General features: G+C 41.8%; 1 protein-coding gene across 1 annotated transcript in view; it reads right to left on the bottom strand.

The window, feature by feature from the left end:
• col27a1b (collagen, type XXVII, alpha 1b) overlaps positions 1 to 17,328 on the bottom strand; it is a 144,016-nt gene that overhangs the window by 90,128 nt on the left and 36,560 nt on the right. The window contains exons 5-8 of the mRNA XM_031806685.1: positions 12,854 to 12,907; positions 8,580 to 8,633; positions 8,167 to 8,220; positions 294 to 338 (exon numbers count right to left, since the gene is read on the bottom strand). Coding sequence (XP_031662545.1) covers positions 294 to 338; positions 8,167 to 8,220; positions 8,580 to 8,633; positions 12,854 to 12,907 — 207 coding nt within the window. The remainder of the gene's footprint in view (positions 1 to 293; positions 339 to 8,166; positions 8,221 to 8,579; positions 8,634 to 12,853; positions 12,908 to 17,328) is intronic.

Below are 17,328 nucleotides of genomic sequence, written 5' to 3'. Positions count from 1 at the left end.
TAAACAGATGGAGAGTCTTTTGTCTGATGTATTCCACTCTAACAGCAGTGGTTCAAACTTCAGACCCAGTCAGGTAGACAGACACATTAACAACAGCAGAGACGTAAAGACGGCAGCTGTTAGAATAACCACTGAAAAATGTACAACCACATGAGGATGTCATTCATTATGCTAAGTTTTATGTAACTGCATTGTTGAAGCTGCCCTATATGTTTATGTATTGTTAAGTATAAATTATTGATAAGATATGATCACTGAGGAAAGATAAATGTCATTCTCATATCAATACTCACAGAATCTCCTGGTTGACCGGGGGGACCAGGGTGTCCTTTCTGTCCCTGCAGAGGAAAAACATTAGACAACTTTGAATGGATATTATTTTGATCACCTAACTCCCCATAATATGTACTGATAGGCTATGCTTCGTTTCAATTGCTGTATACTACCAAGATACAGACTCACATGTACTCAATCAGAGACCTCTGGAAAAAGAGTATGGTAATATTTAACCTCCCGGGTAGAGGATATGGAGTTTCTGATGATCACACTTCTTATGTAAGTCTACAACACACACACACACAGCACTGCAGGGTGCTGAAATCATGCCCCTCCTCAGCATTACATCGTGGAAATTCCTCACCTCGTTAGCTTGTAAAGGAACTCATAAACTGTTTATTTAAGAAGCTATGAATTAAATAAACCCCAAAAATCAACAACAACAAACAGCAGGCCATTAATCAGCCATAAGGTTGTGAAATTGTCTCAGTATACGCTACACAGGTAAATGCTTCTATGTGCAGGACTCTACTAATTTCAAATATCCTTGAATTATGCATATTACATATTCTAATATAATATTAACATTGTTGATTACATTTAGTATTAAAGTGGTAGCTATTCCAACATCAGGATTTGCATAGGCTCTTGAGGAACTCAGACAATTCTGTAAGCTACAAAACTGTCAGTGTTCAACCTTAACATGTGATGACAATACAACATAACAAATGAACAGGACATTTACTCTCACGGGTGGCCAAAAATAAAAGCCATGCCCCTACCAAGACACGCCTCCAGCCTTCTGATCTGTCCCGCTGGGTCATATCTTAATAACTCAGCATCAACAACCCAACCTGGCTCTTTTTAAATAAAACAACCCAACTAAGTGACCCAATGCCTGCAACCCAGCAGTTGGTTCATCCAAACAACCAAGCAATTGTAAGAGTGTATGCTAGGTTGAAGATACTGTAGCTACAGTGCATTCGGAAAGTATTCATACCCCTTGACATTTTCCACATTTTGTTACATTACAGCCTTTATAAAAAAAAGTTAATAATTAAAAATTAAAATCATTAATCTACACACAATACCCCATAATAACAAAGAAAAAACTGGTAATTGTTTTTTAGCAAATGTATTAAAAATAAAAAACTGAAAAAAGCTGTTTACAATATTATTCAGACCCTTTGCTATGAGACTCGAAATTGAGCTCAGGTGCATCCTGTTTCCATTGATCATCATTGAGATGTTTCTACAACTTAATTGGAGTCCACCTGTGGTAAATTCAATTGATTGGGCATGATTTGGAAAGGCACACACCTGTCTATATAAAGTCCCACCGTTGACACTGCATGTCAGAGCAAAAACCAAGCCATGAGGTCAAAGGAATTGTCCGTAGACCTCAGAGACATGATTGTGTCCAGGCACAGATCAGGGGAAGGGTACCAAAACATTTCTGCAGCATTGAAGGTCCCCAAGAACCCACTGGTCTCCCTCATTCTTAAATGGAAGAAGTTCGTAACCTTAAGACTCTACCTAGAGCTGGCTGCACGGCCAAGCTGAGAAGGGCCTTGGTCAAGGAAGTGACCAAGAACCCAATGGTCACTCTGACTGAGCTTCAGAGTTCCTTTGTGGAGATGGGAGAAACCTCCAGAAGGACATCCTTCTCTGCAGCACTCCACCCATCAGGCTTTATGGTAGAGTGGCCAGTCGGAAGCCACTCCTCAGTAAAAGGCACATGACAGCCCGCTTGGAGTTTGCCAAAAGGCACCTAAAGACTCTCTGATTCTCTGGTCTGATGAAACCAAGATTTAACTTTCTGGCCTGAACCCCAAGCGAGGAAACCTGGAACCATCCCTACGGTGAAGCATAGTGGTGGCAGCATCAAGCATCAGGATAGAGGGAAGGATGAATGGAGCAAAGTACAGAGAGATCCTTAATGAAAACCTGCTCCAGAGCACTTAGGACCTCAGACTGGGGTGAAGGTTCACCTTCCAACAGGACATCGGCCCTAAGCACACAGCCAAGACAACACAGGAGCGGCTTCGGGACAAGTATGTGAATGTCCTTGAGTGGCCCAGCCAGAGCCCAGACTTGAACCAGGTCGAACATCTCTGGAGAGACCTGAAAATAGCTGTGCAGCGACGCTCCCCACCCAACCTGACAGAGGTTGAGAGGATCTGCAGAGAAGAATGGAAGAAACTCCCCAAATACAAGAAGACCTGAGGCTGTAATCGCTGCCAAAGGTGCTTAAAAAAAGTATTGAGTAAAGGGTCTGAATACTTATGTAAATGTGACATGTTAGGTTTTTTTTCTTTATAAATTTGCAAAAATAAATAAAAATCTGTCTTTCTTTTTCATTATGGGGTATTGATGAGGCAAAAAAACTGTTTAATCCATTTTAGAATAAGGCTGTAACGTAACAAAAATGTGGAAAAAGTCAAGTGGTCTGAATACTTTCTGAATGCACTGTAGCTAGCAACCTAAGCCAACACCTAATAATTATCCTCATAAACAAATTCCATTACTATCACAATAATCTTTTCGGAATTAAAACAGGCTAAAGACATATAGTATAATTGGGAAAGGGGGATACTTAGTCTCTCTGAATCAGAGAGGTGCAGAGGGCTGCCTTAATCGACATCCACATCTTCTGCGCCTGTGGAACAGTGGGTTAACTGCCTTGCTCAGGGGCAGAACGACAGATTATTAACTTGTCAGCTCGGGGACTCGATCTAAGCTCCTACCCGCTTAGACAGACAATGTTGTATTATTCAACATTGCTATTAAAATAGTACTCATATAGGAATGGGTCATTATTTTACAAGTTGCTAGCTATCGCATAAAGCCATCGTCATATTTGCATCTTTTTCTGAGTCTGGCAGTGCAACAAATCCAACGGCGAAATAAATTCAAAGTGCTCCGCATGCGCCAGCAAAAAGGTTCCTCCAGGAACCCCTTGCTACATTGGTATATTAAAATATTCCTCCAAGAACCCCTCAACTAACCAAAGGTGCAAATATGAACCCAGTGACTGCAATGGTTTCTAGAAGAACTCCAGGGTTCCTCAAGTCACCCCTAATTCTAAGAGTGTGTACGAGTGCAATACTTTTAGACAATAAGTAGCCTGCACAAGGCTTTGGCATGCTTTAACACTAGATGGTCCTTACACCTTATTCTGAGAAACATACTATAAACCGTAGTATGAAAATTCCCCGAGGCCTACAGTCAATCAGTGTATCAGGGAACAGTTTGGAAACAACGAGCTGCAGTAGCAAGACTGAGGGCACTTCTGTTATTTCAGAACCTGCATATCTGACTCCTGAGGTACTTAGCTGACAAACTCCTGGGGAGACAGAGAGACAGGAGTGTACCCCCTGTGTGTGTGTGTGTGTGTGTGTGTGTGTGTGTGTGTGTGTGTGTGTGTGTGTGTGTGTGTGACTGTGCGTGTGTGTGTGTGTGTGTGTGTGTGTGTGTGTGTGTGTGTGTGTGTGTGTGTGACTGTGTGTGTGTGTGTGTGTGTGTGTGTGTGTGTGTGTGTGTGTGTGTGTGTGTGTGACTGTGTGTGTGTGTGTGTGTGTGTGTGACTGTGCATGTGTGTGTGTGTGTGTGTGTGTGTGTGTGTGTGTGTGTGTGTGTGTGTGTGTGTGTGTGTGTGTGTGTGTGTGTGTGTGTGTGTGTGTGTGTGTGTGTGTGTGTGTGTGTGTGTGTGTGTGTGTGCGTGCAAGCATGTGAGTGGGTGGGTGCGTGTGTGTTATGTGTTTATGTGTGAGTGAATGTATCCCCTTCAGTTGTGCCTGTGGCTGTCACTGCAGGCTCCTGCTAATTAGCATGCCTTTCAGCAGCAGCAGCCACACTGAGTAAACCACTGCATGCCAACACCACCATAGAGACAAATACACCAAACACCAAAGCACATATTGCCAAGTCCCACAGTGTTACGTGGAGTGGAACAGGGGAACCTAAGAGCAGACTCAGACGAGGAGACTGGGATAACTTAACCAAGGTATTTATTGAAACACAGGGGGAAGATGGAGTGCAGGTCAGGGGAAGCTCGGGTGGGTTGCTGGAAACCAGGTGTGGAGGCTGAGGCTGGAGCGAGAGGGGTTGAGACAGAGTAAGCAGGTCCGGAGGAGAATCCAGGACAGAGTAGCAGGATGACGAGACGTGGGACTGGAGACAGGGACCAGAGTCAGAGCGGGCAGTACTGTAGCGGAGAGGAAAACAGCAGTACTGTAGCATCAGGCAAGGAAAACAGGCACAACAGGATAACAGGATCTGCATAGTAACAAACGGCTAGAAACGTAGACTGATTGAGCAGAGATTACGGTCTGGCAGCTGGGAAGTGGCAGGGCTGAGTATTAGTTAGTAGAGGTCTTGATTATGGAACAGATTGCAGCTGGTGGGGATCTGCTCTGACTCCAGCACACCTGTCTCCACCCACACAATCACACACACACACACACACAGAGAGAGAGGGAAAGAGCACTGGGGAAGGCGGCAGGTCAAGTAGACACAGGAATAGCAGTAGAGGGCGTTGCAGGAGCAGGTGTGACACACAGTTTACATACAGAGATGTTGAGATACGTCTATGAAGCCCAGTCGCTGTCTTCAACAGGTGATTCTAAACAGAAGGCCCAACAGATTATTATTATTCTTTTTTTTTCTTTTTTTTTACAAATAATCCCTGCAACCAATCAGCCAGCACTTGAAGACAGAGATGACAATTTCCCAGCCTCAGCAGACCTCCTCTGTGTCCCAAATGGCACCCTACTATATTCCCTTTATAGTGCACTACTTTTGACTAGAGCCCTACGGGCCCAGCTCAAAAGTAGTGCACTACAAAGGGAATAGGCTGCCATTTGGGACTCTGGAAATCTGTTCTATAAAAGCGTCACTACCCAGCCCCCTGGAGCAGAGTAAAAAGTCATGGCTGAGCCACTGCACAACCATGGACAAGGGAAGGGGGGAAGAATGCGTCTGAGCTCCAGAGCCAGTGACATACAGCTGAGTATAGTAAAAGGAGGGAAATGCTGCAGTCTCTGATCTGAGAGTCCATGCCAGAGAGACAGAGGAGCAGTGTGTGAGCATGTGTCTAAATGTGCAGTCCCGTGCACATAGCCATGGCTCACAGCTCCAGAGAGGAATATTGGTACTCTCTCATTCAAGATGAGTTATTTATTAGACTAGCGGATGTGTAATCCATGGTCCGATTACAAACATTTGCCCAGTTTTGCATCTGTTGGTATACATTAGAATTTTCAAGGCAGAATGCAAAAGATTTTTTGCAAACATCATACTTATGACGCAGTAAGGTATTGTATAACCCCTCTTGTATGAAGTAGTAAAATAACTTTAGCAGACAGAAAATATTCTTTCCACTGGATTTATGTATTTTAAATGAGAAACTGGTTTCATATTCTCAACTCTTTCATCCCCACTATTCAATATTGACTGTGAGAGGGATTATTAGAAAATGTCATTTTGCACAAATCAACATCTCCTGAAGAAATAGGAAACCTAACCAAGGCCCAGCCACCAAATGTGTCAGATCATCACCTACGTATAGTCTGAAATACGAGAGGAAAGTCTAGTAGAAAAAATACCTAGTATCTAATAAAAATTATTCCACCGTGCCAATGCCATCACGACTGGGCTGGCTGTGGAAAGGGCAGGGTCGGCCAGGACCAGACCCATGTGAGCGAGCACACACACACACACACACACACAGCTCCAACACCGTCCAGATGCTCTACATAGTGTGTCAGTTTCCCCACCGCCTGACTGCCTCTTCTGATTTGCCAGACAACCCTGACTGCAGGGTAACTTCGCCCATTACATCTTTTACACGTTTCCCACCGAGGGAGAGGCTCTGCCAGGGACAAGGGCGTGGGGTACAACTTCAAGGGGGGCGGGGGGAGGACTAGATGTTTAGGTAACAAATGCACCATTTAACTGCAACAAATGTAAAGTGTGAGATTGTCATTGCTTTACAAACTATCGTTTTATGTTCCAGCAATGATGCAATTTAAAACATACATAGTAACTGTCAGTCACCTCTTTAATGGAAAAAAGGAACGGCTATTTTCCCATAAACTCCTCTTTCCATTACTCACATCATACAGGCTGCATTCCAAATGGCACTCTATTCCCTATGTAGGCTCTGGTCAAAAGTAGTGCAACAGGGAATAGGGTGGCATTCAGAAAGTAGTGCAATAGGGAATAGGGAGCCATTTAGGACGCAACAACAGAGAGAGCTGAAAGAGACCCCCTTCTTCCCTATTCAGATCGGAGTCTATTTTAGAGTGAATGAAACAACCTTGACTGTAGCCTAGACCAGATGGTCTTTCACCGTCAGCTTGTCCTACTACGTAACAGATTGTTGTTATGCCAGGTTTAGACTTTTACTGCTCTCGTACAAATGTGTCCAAAACAGACTACATGAGTATTGTGTGTGTTGCTAAACAGATCATTACGGCGCCGGTGATAACTTCTAAATTAGCACCCGGATCAACCCTCAAGTTAAATAGTACAGTCAACTGTCATTTCAGGTAGACTCAACCATAGGCTCAAAGTATCTGAACGAAAACAAATACTATTTGAACCCAGGTCAGCACCAGTTGGTTCGAGGCCTAAAGTTCCCCTGGCTGTACTGTACTCAGAGTTTCTGTTTCTTCCTGCATTCACAGATTTCTTCTCCCTCTGGCAGTGGACCATGTGTGGAATAACCATGAATCACTGCCTGCCAGCAGTAATTTAGTAGAGGTAGTGTCTCCAAGTCTTTTTCCACCAGCTTTTATTGTATTTTCTGGTAATGAATAACATGTGTTTGCTGTACGGCAATCAGGTAACTTGAATGTAATATTTTTTGCAATGATGTTTAAAGTAAAGTTTTGTGTTGAGTCTTGTGAAAATCCATACAGCTAATTATGTTTTCCATTAGTCAACAAATATCTGTATCCCTAACATGGAATAAACTGTGTGTGTGTGTGCGTGTGTGTGTCTGCGTGTTTCCGAGTGCATGTGTGTGTGTGTGTGTGTGTGCGCATGTCTATGTGTATGGTTGCATGTGTGTGCATATCTGCTCATGCATGTGCCTGCGTGCATGCCTGTCAGTGCATGATGAGTATGTGTACGTTGGCACGGAGCAGATTTCCTTCTTCCCACCTGAGTGTGTGTAATAGTCTCCCATGGTAAGTGATTAAGCTGTATGACAGGCCCAGGGCAAGGGCAGGACTGGAGTGAAGTCCGCAGAAGTGCATCTTAAGACAATGACTTATGGATGAACACATACGTTTCTGTACACTAGCAATAGGATGTGTGTAAATTGAGTTGAGACAGTACATAAAAAAAAACTCAAGTTCTATAACAAAATGCCATTAAGATTTCAGCAGAACACTACTGAGTATTGAGGACAATTGTCAAAGAGAGGGAATTACATCATTTATTTTACACTGCGTGTGATTCCCACTGATTCCCACCCAAAAAAGACTCTCCTCAATCACACTCATCGTGTTGGAAGCATTGACGATGAGGTCACAACCCAGCTAGTATATTCCAGCTATTCCAGAGCCTGAGCCTGAAGAAGAGTCGGTCTGAACACAGGTGCATTAATGTACAGTACTACTACGCCTGCACAATGTTAGGCTCCTCTCCAAACAAGAGAAGAAACATCCCGTGAGAAAAATGCTCTTGGCTTCGGTCCTCCTAAACAGTCCTTTCTGAGAAATTCCTGTTGAACACTGCTCATAGGGATTTAGGAATGGGCAGGCAGGGTTGGGGTGTAGCGTAGGATTTAGTGCACTTCAATGTGGTCCTCTGTACTCATTCGAAGAATCTGATTCATACAGTATCATGTGTGGCAGGGTTACAGGTAATGTGGTTTCCTACCTTTCTGCTAACTTGACCAGTCAGTCCAGGGGGTCCTGAAGCACCACGGTCTCCCTATAAAGATAATAATGATTTATACAATATATACTCTTCATTCTGAGGCTAATTGTAAAGTAGCGAATACATGTAAAACCAGTGATGTCATGGAACATGTCTCTGCTATTTTAGTTGCTGAATGCCAGCTAAGACAGATAACACAGTAAGTCATATCGGACAATTGAAAGAATTGGGTTATCGCAAAGCGTGTTTCCATTTTCTCGAGTAACTCTCTATGACCGAAGCAAAAATTCTCTGTAACAGATAACTTATTACATTATTGAATTATGACATTATCCGGAATTATTACTTTATCCGGTGTTACACTCTCCTTTTCAGAGAACGACACAGTGAAACACGAAACACAAGATGCTCACTCTTTCTCCTTTTGGTGCTCTGCCAGGTGAAAGGCCAGGGTCTCCTTTTCGTCCCTTGAACACACACACACACACACACACACACACACACACACACACACACACACACACACACACACACACACACACACACACACACAGAGACAGAGAGCGCAAAAAACAAACGGTTTAGTTTAGACAGATTCCGCTGATTCCCATGACGTCTTAGTCTCCAAATAACGAACAGATGTAGATTTCTGAAATATTTAAAGAAGGTTCAGGATGGAAACCTCCCCTCAATAATATTAATTGCTGATACGTTTTGGTGCAAGCTGCTTCGGCCAAGCCCGGATGTTGATTTCTCCCTCATACTTAGACTTAAAGAGCCTACTCAATGTTATGAGTCAATGTTAGGTCTAAATATAATGGCTTTATTTACATGTTCTCTACCATGACATGCAGAACTCAAGCGCTAAAGTTGACATGAAGGCCTACGGTACTCACTGCCGGTCAACGTTAGTGATCCGGTACACGCACGCAATAGCTTGACGTAATGGTGCATTTGCACATTCTCTTCAGAGCTATGCTGTTTAATCACACAAAGGTGGAAACATTACAGTACATGCTTGCATGCAGTGTAAGGGAGGGAATGGGTTCGCACACAATAGTAGCAGTTGTGTTTACACAAGACAGAGTCCATTAATATTTCAGTTTACAGCAAAGCCTCTGAAAAGCCATTGGGAGTGACCAGGCACATTCCTTGTCCTTTTCAGGCGGCAGTGGGATGTGGTCTGATTGCTGCTGTACTCCAGGGAACTGGGAAGGGCTTACTTTTAAATCTTACTAGTGTACCATAAAGACGTCGGACACTATTCATCTATGGCCTCAATCACATATAAAGTCAGGACCCTTGTAGGGGCCCTCGTGATGACCTTTCATTTATAAGTCAGGCCCAGAGTTTTTACTGGTCAAGTCAGGTGGAAAGGAAAACAACCGTCAACACATGTTAATGGAGCCATTCAAGGATTAACACATAAACATTTGCAACCAGCTGTAAAATCTGTGTTTGTTCAAAGGAATTGGATCAAAAGGAAAATGATTTTACAAACACTGGGCTTCTGAACAAACACTGTATGTGAGTAACTTTTACGAATGCTCTCCGGCAGTTAACGACTTTCTCCTGTGTGCCTACAATAAAAAAAAAGATTGGGGAGCGATTTTACATCTCCACCTCTGAATGCACCAGGCCTATTTCAGCAGGTACTCCAGGTAACAGTCACGCTCCTGTTGGTTCTAAAACTGTGAAAAGGCTTAAACGGACACAAAATAATACAATTATTCCACAAGGTCATTGATGGTGGAAATATAAGCTTCTCCATTATCACCTTCATTGCACCCTTTAAATTATACATTTTCATATGAGCCCCAACATGGCATGAAAACCGGCACGTGTCCCAAACAGCACTCTATTATCCTTGTAGTGCACTACTTTTGACCAGAGCCCTGTGAGACCTGGTCAAAAGTTGTGCACTATGTATAGGCAATAGGGTGCCATTTGGGACACTGCCAAGGTCTTTCTTTAAATGTCCCCCAGACCAGCCTCACCTGGACACGAATGGGGAAAGGAGGTTGTAACTGGTGCCAACATCTACACTCGGGAACATTGTAGGATTTCACTGTCCATCACTCTCTTTTATCGGAGAGGAAATTTAAAACAAGTGAAGCAGTTTAGTTACACTTGAGGGCCCATTGTAAATAAAAAAATAAGTTATTTAATTGTTTTTCTTAAACTCTACAAAAGTCAGCTTTCTCTGTCTCACTGTTCTAAGAGGACCAGACCACATACTGGGTAATTGCACTGGGGTTGTGTCAAAAGGGACAGGGATTGCACACAAATGAGCTTTTTCCATCTTTCAAAAGTTGCGTGTATATACAGTAGGTCAAAGTGAGATGGACTACCTTTGGTGACGCGCCAGCTCAACTACTACTCGCTATATCCTCTCTCTCTCTCTCTCTCTCTCTGTCTCTCTATCCCTCTCTTTCTCTCTCCCTCTCTCTCTCTCTCTCTCTCTTTCTCTCGCAAATCAATTTCAATTCAATTCAATATTGACATGATGTAACAATGTACATCTCCCTCTCCCTCTCTCTCTCTCTCTCTCTCTCTCTCTCTCTCTCTCGGCCTCTCTCTCTTTCTCTATGTTCTTCTCGCTCTCACACTTTCTCTAACTGTCTTTCTGTCTCTCTGTGTTGCTCTCTCTCCTTCTCCCTCGCTTTCTCTTCTTCCATTCTAACACATAAATAAGCGTTCTGGTGGTATGAACATGGGCTCCAGTCAAAGGCTGGTATCGATGACTTTTTACTATTGTGAACATGGAGTGGAAAAAATACCAGTTGAAATTGAATGTGCCCATAAGGATTAAGTATGGAACAATAACATGAAAATGTTTCCATTCTAGTTGAGTAACTTATAACTTGTGAATTCATAAAAGACGCAGTCAACAGTCTCGCAGTTATCCATCCATCAATGATTCAGAGAGTGTGGAACAGTAGGCTATGTTTTATATTTTTTGCCAAGACCTCAGAAAACAAATTGTAGCCCTCCACAAGTCTGGTTCATCCTTGGGAGCAATTTTCAAACGCCTGAAGGTACCACGTTCATCTGTACAAACAATAGTACGTAAGCATAAACACCGTGGGACCACGCAGCTGTCATACTGCTCAGGAAGGAGACGCGTTATGTCTCCTAGAGATTAACGTATTTTGGTGCAAATCAATCCCAGAACAACAGCAAAGGACCTTGTGAAGATGCTGGAGGAAACAGGTACCAATGTATCTATATCCACAGTAAAACGAGTCCTAAATCGACATAACCTGAAAAGCCACTCAGCAAGGAAGAAGCCACTGCTCCAAAACCGCCATAAAAAAAGACAGACGACGGTTTGCAACTGGACATGGGGACCAAAATCGTACCTTTTGTAGAAATGTCCTCTGGTCTGATGAAACAAAAATAGAACTGTTTGGCAATAATGAACATCGTTATGTTTGGAGGAAAAAGGTGGGGGGCTGCAAGCCAAAGAACACCATCCCAACCATGAAGCACAGGAGTGGCAGCATCATGTTGTGGGGGTACTTTGTTGCAGGAGGGACTGGTGCACTTCACAAAATAGATGGCATCATGAAAGAGGAAAATTATGTGGATATATTGAAGGAACATCTCAAGACTTCAGTCAGGAAGTGAAAGCTTGGTGGAAAATCGGTCTTCCAAATGGACAATGACCCCAAGCATACTTCCAAAGTTGTGGCAAAATGGCTTAAGGACAACAAAGTCAAGGAATTGGAGTGGTCATCACAAAGCTTGACCTCAATCCTACAGAAAATGTGTGGGCAGAACTGAAAAAGTGTGTGCGAGCAAGGCCTACAAACCTGACTCAGTTACATCAGCTCTGTCAGGAGGGAAGCTTGTGGAATGCTACCCGAAATGTTTGACCCAAGTTAAACAATTTAAAAGCAATGCTACCAAATACTAATTGAGTGTATGTAAACCTCTGACCCACTGGGAATGTGATGAAAAGACAGGGTATTTAGGATTAGGATGTCAGGAATTGTGAAAAACCGAGTTTAAATGTATTTGGCTAAGGTGTATGTAAACTTCCGACTTCAACTGTATGTAAAAAATAATTAATGACTGGTTTACGTCTGTAGCAACATGACCAACCAGATTTTTGTCCGCACTATATCTTCTAGTGGAAGATTAAAATTGTGTGAAATTACTTATTAAAATAAACATTTTATGAAAATATGTAATAGAGCACTGCCTCACGTGCCTTATTGCTTAAATACAAATGCTGAGCTATATTGTATGCTCCCCAAAAATTGTAATATCTTATTTTATACTATACAATTGCTAAGAGAAAGACATTTTGTTTAACAAGTCGCAATGGGAGGGTGCCGGATAATCATTTTGACCATCTTAATAATTTTTTTTTTATATATATATATTACCTGTTAAACAAAATATTTTATGTATTAGTATAAAATAATATATTTTCCCCCTTTTATTTTAGCATACAATATAGCTCAGTATTTGTATTATTTATTTTATACTGTTTTTTTTGCTCATCTTTATCAAGGGTGCCAATTATTTTGGAGGCTGTACATTACCAAGCACTCCAGACAATTTTAGAGCATGGTGAGAACCCAAAAGAGAGAAGCTATTCATTCTCACCCATACACTATCACTTATATCAGTCTCTATATTGTCCCTCTAATATTGGCCCAATCTAATAAATACATACCTTGAGTCCAGGGGGTCCCGGGCGACCAGGGTTTCCATGGGGACCAGGAGGACCCTGTAAAACAGGAAGACGCAATGTTGAGGAAAATTAAGATTAAGGAGAAAACGGGTTCATCAACCACACATTTGTTTCAAAGGAGTCACTGGAATCCCTATCTGAGTAATGTTACCGCGTGTGGAGTTTCCATTCTCTGGTCAGAGCTGAGCGCTTTCTCTCTCTCTCTGTGTGTTTCTGTAGGTGCTCTGTGGGCCATATGCCAATGCCTGTCTGTCTTTTTGTATTTCTGTCTGTCTGTCTGACTGTTTCTCTGCCTGCCTGCCTGTCTGAGTTATGACATATGGATGTGATTTTCCTCATCACTTTTCCAACAGCATCCCAGAGGCTCACAGAGAAGAGTGAAGGCAAGGCCAGTCACCCATTCCTATAGTCACAGTGGATACTCTGTCTCTCTTACAGAAGTTGTACCACAAACTGTGGGTACATGTATACTCCTTTTGGACCAAGCCTGCAAAATGTTTTAGCAGGGGACAAACTAAATATAACAACCAGATATAAATCCCCCGGTGATTAATGGTAGGATAAGTCCTTTTGGGGAAACAGAACATAAATTCCAAACTAACCAAGTCGGCCCCATTCAACAGGGACAGGGACCGATAAGACTAGGGCTGTGCGGTGACCGTATTACCACCACACCGGCAGTCACGAGTCATGAAGGAAATAAAATTCATGGTAATTAGGCTTCTCCAAGCTCTGATGCTGGTGATGGTCATTAGTAGCCTACCAAACGTGCTAACTGCCTGGTACTCAGCACTCTATTGTCCCTCTAATCACTCTGACATCAATGCAAATGTATTTTGAAAATCTAATTAAAAAAAAATCTAATCAAACACTTCATGAGAGCCCATGAGCTCATGTTGCGCAACATTTCAATAGGCTATGCAATTGCACGAGAAAACAGAGTAATGGCCTCTACTAAAAATAGGAGGATCAGCTTTCTATAGGCTAGGCCTACTATATTTATTACTTAACTTTCCTAATATTAAGAATATTGCCTATTTACAACAGGAGTATAGCCTACCTGGCTGACATGAAGATAAACCATGGTGGAAAGCGTCCTCCATTCGCTATTTAAGTGCATAGATTACATGTATTTTTTTTCCTGCTGACCCTGATAATAATGGTCCATATCAAATCAAAACAAATTATAAGACATATATTATTTAGTGTATGTAAAGACAAGATGAAATGAAGAATAGTCTGATGGGTGACAATATCACTTGTGAATTATATATTATCACTTGAGAATGATGCCCAGCATAAGAAACAATGCCTTTTTTGGGGGACTTTTTCAAATCATAGTTGCACCCATAATGTAGCCTAGCCCATAGGCCTATAAGTTTCATTAGGTTTGTATCACAACTAAAGTGGCCAAATAACTTCTTAAAATGAATCACATTAGTACGCTTTACAAGGGGTGTGTAGCCTAACTGGCATACATAAGCAGCATGTGTGTTTCAATTTTGGGGAAGATAATTTTCAATATAAAAAGGCACCTTTATAATAAAAGCATTACATTTCGATTTAGAGCATTAAAGAAATTGAATAATTTATCTGAGCAAACCAGAAACCTTTCAATATATACATTCAAACAATACTTTAGAGCCATTTAAATATAATACATTGGAAGGTTGTGCGGGACTATGGTAGATGAAGGAATCAATCTATCTTTTTAGACTGTTAAGAGTATTTATCTGGTCATTATGTTAGTGCATTATGTCTGTTTGTAACAGTGTGTTATATGTGAAAATGTGATCGTATTATAAATTGTATTTGAATGTTTAAGGACTCTTGGAAGATTAGTCCAAATGAGGACTATGCATAATTGCATTTGCGGGTCCCTTTTGATAACGGTGTTTTCTGCTAATGGAACATTCGCGCTCATAGCCTACTGCCATGTGCGCTTTGCTCTGCTTATAACGTGAAGAAATAGCCTAATAGTTTATCAATATTTTAAGCTAAACGTTCTGATCTGTTGAGTCAGCCACATTGTGTAAAAAAGTTTTTGGGATGCTGGTGATTGTATTAATTTGGGATCTATCGCATCGCACAACTGTCCCAAACTATGTTCTGAATATTTTTTCTCTCACACAGAATAGAATAGGTTGACCTTTGTACTATGTGGGATTGCAGATTGACATAGGCTAGTGCTTTTCATGTTCGTTCGGCCTACTCATATTGTTTTGTGATGAAAAGTAAATGTGGACAGTTTTTCCAATATTTTCAACATGCACCTCGAATTGGATAAGGACGCGCGCAGTTGCATCCCGATTGTGTGTGTCTTCACTTTTAGCCTGTGAGAAAGACCCGATCACGTGATGGAGCGCGCAGCACTCAGGGAGAAGAAAAGGGTATTCCGCCGTGATATTCTTGGCATTATGAAGGGGTTGTCAATTTACTGACGTTGTGTGTACAGCCTGCGCAAAAAAAACCAAAGCAGAGCTCAAGCAACTTCTTCAAATCATCATTAGAGTCACATCATGCAGCCTTACAATGTCTTAACATATAGCCCAACGTTTGTAGAACAACTAAAGTTACATTAATAACTCTAAATGAAGCCTTTTACGAAGACCTATTTCTTTGTTAACTGCTCAACACAGAATAGCCACATGTGTGCACTCCCTCAAATCATTTGTAGAAAAGATCCTTTCTATTTTATTCAGCTTTGTTCAATTTTATTCTTCATACTATAAAATAATGCTACGAAATTCGAAGCAAATCTTGTCTGCTAAATGAACTAGTGTAGCCCACTGCCATTTGGCATAGCCACATCAGGACCTAACATAAGGACAACTCAGAGTATGCTATTCTGTTCTTCTGAAGTAGACTACATTTTCTTCACTGTCATGCTTTTTTAGACCTGTCTAAAATAAATCATGAATTTATTGGGAAGGTGTAGGCTATATTGCATGTATTTATTAGACTTTTTTAAATGTTCCAAAGGTATGCATCAGTTGATTGTGTGGAAGCCAGGAGATGCTAAATGTGTTTATGTTAATTACTGTTAATTACCGTGAGACTGACAGTTATTTGCTTGACAATCACCCGCTGACAACATTTTGACCGCCACAGCCCTAGATAGGACCCTTTGGAAAATAGCATAGTGAAGGTGTCTTGTGAGTAGCCTGATAAAAAAAGTCAATATTAAATTATGTTGGAGAGAGATTAACTGCTGAGTTTAGACAGCGTTGGACGTGCTGGGGTTATGTTCATCACAAACACCTCTGGTGACGGGGATCATGACAGTTGAAGTTAAGACTTAAATGTGTTGATTTAGTTGTACATGAAAAGAAATGAGCTAAAAGCATTCTTGAACACAAAACCCTCTGACTCCCCAGGTTTCCTTTGTGGAGGAGAGAAGAGACAGGGGGAATTAATTTCAACCACATCCAGAGGACGAGGACAGACAGAGGAGAGACTGACGAGGGACTGACAAAAGACAACAAAAAGACGGTGGAGAGACAGGGGATGGCCAAGTGCAAGTGTGTGGTTTAGTAATCCCGCCTGTCTCTGTTATTATCTATGCTTTATTATCAGCCTGCGGAAAAGGCAGCAGCTCACTCTCACCTCCACATGCTGCCCTGTCCCCTTAGCCCCAGGCCCAGCCAAAATAGCTGCACACAGCACACTGGCTGGACATATGGAGACACTTACCAGAAGCTCATCTACAGATTTTCTCTATTCAACCATTCAGTGCATCTCACTGGATTTGCATTAGCTTGATATTATTAAAACATATGGAAGTCATTATCTCCAAATACAAAGAGGGGACAGAAAAGAGAGAGAGAGAAATACAGAGAGATACAGAGAGATACAGAGAGAGCGAGAAGACAGAGAGAGACAGAATGGTGGAGAGACAATATCGTTAGAAGTAGACACACATGCAGAAAGTAACAGGTTAGTTTACACATGGTCCAAGTAATCGGAAGGTAGAGATATGTGGAGACACCTGACTCTCTCACCCTGGCCTGGGCCTGACCAGGTTTACAATGTGGACCAACGATTCTTACAGGGGTGACGCATAGAGTATTATATTCTTCAATCATAATAATACTTTACTAATAATCATTTTATTTTAAGTGCTTTTCAAGACACCCAAAGTCACTTTAAATACACAAGAAAATCAGCAGGATAAAAATCAATAAAATCACACATTAAAATAAGGAAGTACAGTGCATTCGGAAAGTATTCAGACTCCTTGACTTTTCCCACATTTTGTTACATTCCAGCCTTATTCTAAAATGTATTCAATTGTTTGTTTTTCTGTGCCTGGACACAATACTGTCTTGGAGCTCTACGGACAATTCCTTCGATCTCATGGCTTGGTTCTTGCTCTGTCATGCACTGTCAATACCTTATATAGACAGGTGTGTGCCTTTCCAAATCAAGCGATTGAATTTACCACAGATGGACTCCAA

This window comes from Oncorhynchus kisutch, linkage group LG3 (genome assembly GCF_002021735.2).
Source record: "Oncorhynchus kisutch isolate 150728-3 linkage group LG3, Okis_V2, whole genome shotgun sequence".
In the NCBI taxonomy this organism is placed as follows: Eukaryota; Metazoa; Chordata; class Actinopteri; order Salmoniformes; family Salmonidae; genus Oncorhynchus; species Oncorhynchus kisutch.
The sequence above is the reverse complement of the archived record's forward strand: the minus strand, read 5'-3'. Positions and strand labels throughout refer to the sequence as shown.